The sequence below is a fragment of the Grampus griseus genome, assembly GCF_964374135.1.
Source record: "Grampus griseus genome assembly, chromosome: 20".
NCBI classification, from domain to species: domain Eukaryota; kingdom Metazoa; phylum Chordata; class Mammalia; order Artiodactyla; family Delphinidae; genus Grampus; species Grampus griseus.
The window spans coordinates 53,148,366-53,158,521 of NC_139014.1; the positions used below are offsets into that span (position 1 = coordinate 53,148,366).

General features: G+C 42.7%; 1 protein-coding gene across 3 annotated transcripts in view; it reads left to right on the plus strand.

The window, feature by feature from the left end:
- Positions 1–10,156, plus strand: part of PHF12 (PHD finger protein 12) — a gene marked incomplete at its 5' end in the record, with an annotated part of 39,734 nt that overhangs the window by 11,926 nt on the left and 17,652 nt on the right. For all 3 annotated transcript variants that reach the window (XR_014298346.1, XM_082679417.1, XM_082679416.1), the window contains one exon: positions 9,399–9,471. Coding sequence is in view for 2 of the 3 variants with exons in the window: in XM_082679417.1 (XP_082535543.1) it covers positions 9,399–9,471 (73 nt within the window). The remainder of the gene's footprint in view (positions 1–9,398; positions 9,472–10,156) is intronic.

Sequence of the window (10,156 nt, forward strand, 5' to 3'; positions counted from 1 at the left end):
TCTTATGGAATACACAATTAAAATTGTTGGTTCTTTCCAATGGAATATTAGAAAGTGGAGTATTAGAAAGTGACTGTTGGGGATGTATGTATACGTATAGCTGATTCACTTTGTTATACAGCAGAAACTACCACAACATTGTAGAGCAATTATACTCCAATAAAGATGATAAAAAAATTTTAAAATAAATAACTAAAATCCTTTGTTGCCAAAAAAAAAAGAAAGTGACTGTTGAGGCCAGAATATTGACTCTTTTCTAAAATAGGTGGTCTCCAGCATCCATCATAAGGTGAATGAATGAAGCCCATTTTTTAACTGTTTGCAGCCAGCTCATTTTCCATTGTAGAGAAGCCAGGATTGCAAGAATAGGCCAACCAGTGGTAGATCAGGTCCTGTGGCACCGGGCTTGGCTTGTAGAGAAGTTAGCAGAGGCAAACACCTGTTATAACTGTTGGTTCTACCCTCCCTCCTTCTTTCCCTGCACTTCTTATAACCCTCTTCTCCAGGTGTCCTTCACTGGGAGGATGCCCCAAGCCAGCTCTACATAGAAGGCAATAAAATTTGGGGGCACAGTCAGCTAGTTTGAAAGGATTATATGCCTGTGGAAGTGACGCAACTAGCTAAGTTTCTCAATAGGGCATTTGTAATGGCCTGGCATTTCATTGGCCTCCTTGTTAACACAGCTACTAAGGCTCTGCATGAAAGAACCAGCAGCCCTTGTACTTTTTATGTACTTTGTGGCATTAGCTGTATTTGAGTCAGTAGCTGGGGTAAAGGAGAGTAAGAAATTAAGGTTCAGGGACCCCCATGAACTTTCTCTCTGCTTTCATCTCTCCAGTATCCTTCGATATGACCCTCTTCTCTGCCTTTGAAAGGTAGGCCATCCATGAAGGGAAAAGCTGATGCCCACACAAGTGTCCAGAGAAAGCTTACTATTTCTGCTGACATTTAAATTTCATTAAATTTTGTTCCCTCAAAACACAGACCATTAAATTTGGGAATTATTAATATAACTTTTAATTTAAGTTTTAAAAGATATTGTTAAATTAAACTTTACCCATCACCTCTTAGCTTTTCCAGGACAGAAGCTGATTTCAATTTATAAAAGGCTTGTTTTCTGTACTGATAGGTGCCTTTATAGATCAAGATGGCTGCTAGGAGGCTGGGACATGGTTGTGGTCCTGTCAGCGATCACCCTCACTCCCCTTTTAACTGGTACCAACACGTTTCCTGAGCGGACGGAGAGCAGCAGGGCCAGTCTGAGAGAGAGGAGGCCTGTTCCGCGCATGTATTGTCTTCTGCAGTTGGTCTTACACGATGCCGTGAAATATAGATGCAGGATTTTTATCTGGTAGTGGACCTCACATGGATGGATGAGACCCATGAACTGTGAAATTAAAAATCAAAACTGCTCAGTGCCGTTGTTTGCTTGCTGAATACCCCACCACCACCAAAAGGGGGGGGGAGAGACATACAGATGATGCGGGGCGGCGGGCAGTGGAATCTTTCTTAGTCTGATATTTTATTTCAACTGAAATGACTGTTTATGTAGCTAGAGAGCTTCTGATTCTTGGAGAATGGTGGATTCTGACAGGAGGGACCCTAACCAGGGTCATTTGACTGACCTCTTTTAGAAGAGAACCTGAGTGGAAGGCTGTTGTTGGTATATTGTGTGCAGACATGCTGTTTGCACAGTGTTCCTGTTAAGTGTTTGTGTTAAATAGAATATTTTTGTCAGTCCAGGAAGAGAAAATTGAGTGTGTTCTTTCCTAAGTATTTTTCATCCACTTGCTCCCTCTTGTCCTAAGACGTACACCAAAGCTTATGATTTGGTTAAGTGATATTTTCATGTCTCTCTGGCTGCCTTTGGCTCAAGTTTTAAAATGTCAGTGTTGCTTGGCTGGATGGACAGTTGCAAGCCATACATCAGTAACAACATATTAAAAAAAAAAAGTCCAGAGCCCAACACCATTTTTATCTGCATGTTATAATGTAAAAAATAGGTCTCTGAAATAAAAGGCAGTCTTTTCTGCTTCTCTGTCTCCCTTCACCTCTCCCCTCCTCCCTTTGTTCTCTTGTTCCCCTCCCCCTTCTCTCTTCCAGTTCCATATTGAAAAACTGCTTGTGCTGGGTGGATAATTAACGCAGAGCTATGGAGCAACAGGTCCCACTGGTGGCGACTAAATCTGAAGTAAATGTTAATGTCGTGCAGGTTCACGTATATTAATAGGCGAGGGAGATGAGTGAGGTTAGACTCCGATCAACCACACTGGTATATGACTTGAAATAGATCCTCTTAATTAGAGAGCCAAGAACCATGACAACTACCAATATCTTCCACCTGCAGTGGTGAGCTGCAGCCTCATTAGTGAATGAAAGAGGCATTCTAAATTAAAACTGGGCTCTGTCCTTGGGCTGTAAGTTGGGATCATCTGGCTCTGGGCTTTGAATCTTTGACACGGAGAGGTCTGTCAGTGCAGGCATTACAGTTAGCTGAGGGGTGTATGTTTGTGGTTTTCTTTTCAATGACTCCAGAAATAGACCAATCTAGACACCCTGTTCAGCAACAGAGATGCATCATTTGCATTTGTTTATGGAAGTTCAGATGCCAGAGTCCCGCTGCAGAGGTTGGCTTTAGGAGTTTTAGTTTTAAAAAATTAATGTTTGTCCAGCTTTTTAGTTGGTTTGTGGGCAGATGTTACTGTTAACAGTTTATAGGCCCTCTCAGGCCTCACAGAGAGCCACACCAAACTCTGAGACGCATACTCTTCAGTTGTACAATCTCTGAAGATTTAGAGCTCTATTGTTATGAATTATTTTATAGCTAACAGTGTCTTCAAGATCAGGTAGTGGTTAAAATAAATAACAAGTTGGAGAGCAGCGAACAGTCACTTTCTGGCCAGGAATTGCAGGCCAGGGCTTTTTAACAAACGATCTGGAAGGAAACATCCAGAGCCATGAAGATGGGAAGATATTCTGCAAGAGCGCCATGCTCACAGGGCACTCTCTTCTCTGCCATGGAGAAGAGTGCCTGTCTCGCAGCACCGCAGGCCATATTCTTTTGAAGTCAGAAAGTAAAATAAAGGCCCTTGGCCTGTTGGCTAAAGAGCTACCAGTTTTCCAAGACAAGCCAGCTCACATACAGAAAATGACTCTTCCAGGACTCACCTTCCTTCCCAGGACGTAGACAGTTCTCAGAAGGAATCTAAAGTTTCAAATAATATTGTGTGCTAGGTGGACTTTAGTCTCTGTTCCCAGGGAAATGTCTCCACTCCCAGAACCTTCCTTTCATCAGGTAGGTTTTCAAAATACAGAAATATACATTCTTCTAAAAGTATAGTCTCCTCGTGAACACCTCAAGATCCTTAACTTCACCATCTTTAAAGGATCACTGGCTTAATTACCATTTGCTGAATAGCAGTTGTTGACATGTGGAAAGAGTAGGGGAAAGGCCACCGTCACCTTCAGGTACCAAAAGACCAAAGTTCTGAGGCTCTGTGTTGAGTCTGGCATCCATGAACTGCTGAGTTTTATATAGGTCTGTATGGCAAGAATCAGAATCAGTTTGTAGTTGATTATATGTGGTCTCATTACCAACTGTCCTTTTCACATTATGATCCCTGAGAGCAAGGACCATTTTTGAAATCTCACCACTTAGCACGTTGTCTAGCATAACATAGTGTCCAGTAAATGCTTGAGTGATGAATGACTCTGGTCCTCTCTCCCTAAAGGCTGTGTTTCTTGATGGGTTAGATCATAACTTGTTTGCTTTGTGTCCTTCCTCTAGCATGGTACCTCCAGTGTGGCATTGGTTAGTAAGCAGTGGGAACTCAATAAATATTGACTAAAGGAGAGGGGAATGCTCAACCCTGTGGTTGAGGAAGATACTGTGACGGATATTCCACTGTGTTCCCTAGAAATAGGAGAACTACCTAGAAATCACACTGGGCTCAAGATTTGGAAGAACCAGGAAGCTGATTTTGGTTCTAATTCTGCTTTCTGACTCCATGGCTTTAGATAAGTCCGTTTAGAGATACCTGTATGATGGGAGTAAGAATTAATTTTCACTGTATGATGGTGAAGATCAAGTAAGAGCATCTGTGAAAACACTTTGTGAACTGTAATAGACTAGATGTAAAATGAGATTATCACTCTGCTATTTCTAAGCTTTAGCGATTAGGAAGCATATTGATGTCTTTACAAGCAGCACTGGCTCATTACAGTGTTTTCGTGGTTTTTACTGCTGAGCAGCAGAAACTGATAATTTCAGCACTACCTGACTTTTAACTTTTAATGATTTCCTTTTGTAGAGGATGGCTCTCAGTACCCTGTCTTCATTGATATATGGGGATGAGAGGGAGCTGGAACAGAGCCATGTTTTTCTTGACAGGCATATCATGATTTAAAGATTCTGGCATGCATATAATTGTTTTGAAGTTCATACTTAACTTATGAGAACATGGGGGGCAAGGAGCTTTAAGATGGGTGGGTGAGGTGGGGAAGTCCTCAGGATGTGTATGTGAGTACCCCGAGACTGCAGAATCTCCTTTCTCCCTGGAATCCTTTGTCTGTTGACAGTATTTCTCATATGGAACAAAATTAGTCTGTTTGCAGAACAACATCTTCTAGAACTAGTTCCTGAGCTTATTACCCCAATGGCAGCCTGTCTTTCCTTGAGTCATTTCATGAATCCTTTTCCTCTAGATGTTTGAGTTGAAAAACTGCCTTCTAATTTTTGGCTGTGCTGGGCCTTCGTTGCTGTGTGGGTTTTCTCTAGTTGTGGCAGGAGGGGGGCTACTCTTCCTTGCGGTGCACAGGCTTCTCATTGCAGGCTTCTTGTTGCAGAGCACGGGCTCTAGGTACACGGGCTTCAGTAGTTGTGGCATGCGGGCTCAGTAGTTGTGGCGCACGGGCTTAGTTGCTCCGTGGCCTGTGGGATCTTCCCGGACCAGGGCTCGAACCCATGTCCCCGGCATTGGCAGGCGGATTCTTAGCCACTGCGCCACCAGGGAAGTCCCACCATATTTTCAGATTTATTTCAAGATGCATGTTCTGTCTCTAAGAAAGCAGCAAAATCCCAACAACGCCTCACTCTTTTAAATGTTCTGTGTTCATCCTGGAGACAACACTCTGACTTTCCTGCATGGCTCCCTAAACTCCCAGCCTGAACTTTAGGGCAGACAAGAGGAGCCTGTGGCCATAATCTACAATTCTGAGAAATGTTTGTTCTTCAGCATGGTATCTCTGAAAGTGATCCTTTAGAAACTAACCAGGAGCTACTTTTGAGAGCCTCTTAATACAGATTTTGAGCATTTTACCCCTGTGTTAAGAAAGAGAAATGATGAGGACACAGGGAGGGGGAAGGGTAAGCTGGGGCAAAGTGAGAGAGTGGCATGTAGATATATACACTACCAAATGTAAAATAGATAGCTAGTGGGAAGCAGCCTCATAGCACAGGGAGATCAGCTCGGTGCTTTGTGACCACCTAGAGGGGTGGGATAGAGAGGGTGGGAGGGAGGGAGATGCAAGAGGGAAGAGATATGGGGATATATGTATATGTATAGCTGATTCATTTTGTTACAAAGCAGAAACTAACACACCATTGTAAAGCAATTATACTCCAATAAAGATGTTTTAAAAAAAAGAAAGAGAAATGAGAAATCAAATTGTTTAAAGAGGGTTTAAGTAGGTTACGGTATGAAGTTCAAGCTTGCAAATATGGACTTTGATGTCTTCTTATTGAAAACATAAGTAATTTTATGTGTTATTTAACCACCAGAACAAGTGTCTGCACATCCACATTGCCTTGCCTCATGACTTGGGTGGAGGGGGTTACATTCACTTCTTAGAAGCCCATTATTTTAGTGTTCCCCAGTTCTTTAAAGCTTTATTGAGTACCTACTGTGTGCCAGGCATAATGCAGAGTGTAGAGATACAAAGGTAAATGAGGCAGAGAAGGAGATTCAGGTACATAATATTTCACTATAGTATGGCCCAGAAGTGCTGTAGGGAATCAGGGGCTGTCAGAGGAGTCTTCCTGGAGATAGTGCCTGACTTGAGCTCCAAAAGATAAGGTGTTCACCAGGTGAAGGAGTGGGGGGAGGCTCAGCTTTTGTGGTTGTGGGTAGCAGAGAATGAGAATGATCAGAGAAAGGGTTGAGAAACAGTGTGGACTGTGTAGGGAGCCACCAGACTGATGGAGCTGGGGAAGGGACAGGGTTCTGGCTTGCAGTACTGAGGAGCTTGAACTTTATCCTGATGGGGTAAGGGCAATATTGAAGGGCTTTTTAATAAGGAGAATGATATGATCAGAATTGTGGCAGAATTATTCTGCCAGCAGGGTTGGAAATAGATTGAGGAAGGCAGGAAGAGTGGCCAGGGGGCCATTCACATCTTGGTAAAAGATCTAAGCCACTGCCGCCTTGCCTCACCCTTCTGTGCTTTACATGTTTGCTGTAGGGTATCTTGATACAAAACACAAAGTCAGTAGGCAGATGAAAAGAAATGATGAAAAACAGAATGAGAAATGGCAGCCTTTTCAGGATTAGTTTTAATATGACAGCTGCTGAAGCACAGCAGAGTCTGTAGGCCTTTGCACATTACATGCATGCATTTCATTAGTTTGGACATGGCCTATGCAGAAATACATTGGAGAGAACTAGGAAAGACTTTACAGGCGACATTCACTTGTGGCCCTCCAGGGCTTGAAGACCTGTCCCAGTAGGTCAGTGTGCCTCCAGTTTTATGCTTCCTGGTAAGGATCCTCCTGAGATTCCACCAAGGAAACAGAGGATAGGAAGCAAGGAGCTGTGAGGGCTTGGTGGACATCCTGACATGTATGCTCAGGGCTCCAGGGACGCATTAGCAAAGTGGGAGCTAGGAAAATTTGTCAAGCCAAGTGCTGTTTTAGGTAGAAACGGTAAAGCAGCCTAGCATTAAGGCCTGGGACTTAAGGGAGAGTCCTTATATATTCATAGTCTATGTATATATATATTTAGCATTTCTCATGTATTTTGAAAAAAAAATTTCCTCCATACCATTCCAAGTAGGTGACTCCCAGGAACCAAATGTAGGCATTTCTTAAGCGTAAACGTAGCCTTATTCTGTATAGCAGTGGTTTTCAAACTTTGGTATTGAGCAGAGAACTTGTTAAACATGAATTGCTGAGCCCCACTCACAGAATTTCTAATTCAGTAGGCCTGGAGTGAGGTCTCAAAATTTGCATTTCTTCTTTTTTTTTTTTTAATTGAAATATAGTTAATTTACAATGTGTTAGTTTCAAGTGTACAGCAAAGTGATTCAGTTATACATGTGGACACACACACACACACACACACATACATTCTTTTTCAGATTCTTTTCCATTATAGGTTATTACAATATGTTGAGTATAGTTCCCTGGGCTATACAGTAGGTCCTTGTTGTTTACCTGTTTTATATATAGTACTGTGTGTATATTTTAATCCCAGACTCCTAATTTATCTTCCCCCTACCCCTCATCCCCCTATGCTATGCCCTTTAGTAACCATAAATTGGTTTTCTGTGTCTGTAAGTCTTTTTCTATTTTCTAAGTGAGTTCATTTGTATCATTTTTTTTAGATTCCACATGTAAATGACATAGAATATTTGTCTTTCTCTGTCTGACTTACTTCACTTAGCTGCAAATGGCATTATTTCATTCTTTTTTATGGCTGAGTAATATTCCATCGTATATATGTATCACATTTTCTTTATCCATTCGTCTGTCGATGGGCATTTAGGTTGCTTCCATGTCTTGGCTGTTGTAGATAGTGCTGCTGTGAACATTGGGGAGCATGTATCTTATCGAACAGAATTTGCATTTCTAATAAGTTCTCAGATGATGCTGATGCCACACTTTGAGAACTACTGCTGTATAGACATTATAAATGTGACCCTCCTAAGAATTTAATAAAATTTCATATGGTTCTTGGTGTAACCTTAATGGAAATCAATAATCTGGAGGAGCAGTAAGGCCGGCCCTACACAGCTGTAATTTTGACTCAGTATTAAATTACTGAGTGACTACTGTGTGTACAACCTCTATATTATAAAGATACAAAGAGGGAAGAGATCCAGTCCTTGTCTTGGTTCCTCTAATAAAAGAAGTAAGAGAATTGTCACACAAGGGAAAGCTGAAGAAGGATGTCTGAGTAATCTGGGAAGAGCGCATGGAGGAGCTGTGTGCTCAGTTATCTGTCGCTGAATAACAAACTACCCCAAAACTCAGTGGCTTAAAATAGACGCTAGTTATTTATTTATTTTTGACACTAGTTATTATCTCTCACAAATCTGCATGTTGACTAGGCTCAGCTGGGTGGTTTTTCTGTACACATTGTTATCTGGACTGCAGTTATTTGGAGGCTCAACTGAGCTGGCATGATCCAAGATGACTCAGTCACATAGCAGTAGTTTGTGCTAGCTGTTGGCTTGGAGTTAACTGGAGCGCCTTAAGTCTCCTCCATGTGACCTCTCAGCATGAGAGCAGGACTCTGAGATGGAACATTGCAAGCATTTAAAAATGGAATCTGCAGGTCTCTTCAGACCCAGCCATGGAAGTTACAGCGTTGTCACCTCTGCTGCATTCTGTTGGTCAAAACAACTTACAAGAGGGAATTACCTGGCAGTCAAGTGGTTAGGACTCCACAGTTTCACTGCTGAGGGCGCAGGTTCAATCCCTGGTCAGGGAACTAGGATCCCATTGGCCACTAGCTGTGGCCAAAAAAAAAAAAAGTCACCAGACAAGCTCAATTCAAGAGGAAGGAAATGGACTACTTCTGGGCGGAAGGAGTAGCGAAAAATTTGTAGGCATCTTTAATCTACCATAGGCTGATTGAAGCAGGCCTTACAGGATGAATAGGGTTTTGGTAGGCATAGCTTTCAAGGGGAAGAGTTCTAGCAGAAGAAATAGCAAGTCTTCAGTTTAACTAGGAGAAAAAGAACACGAACGGGGTCTGGGAAGATGGAAGGAGACCATTTTACAGAGCGCTTTGAACAGCAGATGGAAGTCCTTTGGCAGGCTTTAAAAAGATGGTGGAGGACCTCTCTCTCAGTGATTTTATTAGCATGGTGCAGAGTTTGGGAATGACTCTTCAAGGCTCCAAACTAGTTCATTATATCTTTCTTTCCCTGTAAGCCCAGTGTTAACAGCTTTGGATTTGGCTTCTCTTTCTAAGATATGGGAAGGGATGCTTACTCCTTAGGTTATTGTAAATGATGCCAAGTAAGCATTTTGAAGGATAAGAGAACCCAAGCAGTGCTGCAGGACTGGCCAGAATACGAGTTGAGGGGCATGCAGCTTTGTGTCAGACCTAGTTAGGCTTTTCCCTGCTGCATCAAAGGGTTAGTTACTTAGTCTTGCCCTTGTCTTTTCCCCACAGTAACCCTCCACTGAGTGAAGAGATGTTGCCTCCTGGGGAGTGGATGTGTCACCGGTGCACTGTTCGCCGAAAGGTAATAATGCTGCTTTCTGAAGGCTTTGCTCAGGATGCCAGATCTAGAGCACTGATATTCTAGAGCTAAGACGGCTTGGCCCTGAAGGCATTTTTGTCCCTTCTTCTTGTCTCTTCCAGCCCTGGAATCACCCTCACACTCCCCATGGTGACTGTTTAGAATCCAGTAGGGCCTAAAATCCAAACATGGGCTGCTGAAATGGGCAGAAAAGGTGTGTTAATTTACTGAGCCATGTTAATTCACTAGTGACAGGAGTAGTCTGATCTCCTTGTAGACCTCCTGATAAGTGGCCTGAATGTGGCAGCCATATCCAGTGGCTGAAAGAGGCTGAAGAGGAAGGCGCTCCTCCAGCTTGATACAAAAAGGATTCCCTTCACCCCAAGGCAAATAAGTTGCTGGTATCCAGAAGCTTGGCCAGGTGTGTGGGGTGGAGAGGACTTGGACCCACTTGGACCCCAGGTTGCCTAACCTTTCTTTAGCTCCCCTTCCCTCAGCTTTGATAATTCAGTACTGGCTTTGAGAACATAATTTTCTACTTTGAGAACTTCTGTGGGGTATAAAAACTAAATGCTCCCTTATCAAAAAAGGAAGTAGGTGTGCTTCCACCCAGATTATGAGAGACCCAATCCTCAAATTATAGGCTGTGGATTCGGATTTGTCTGTGAATTGTAAACCACTCCCTACC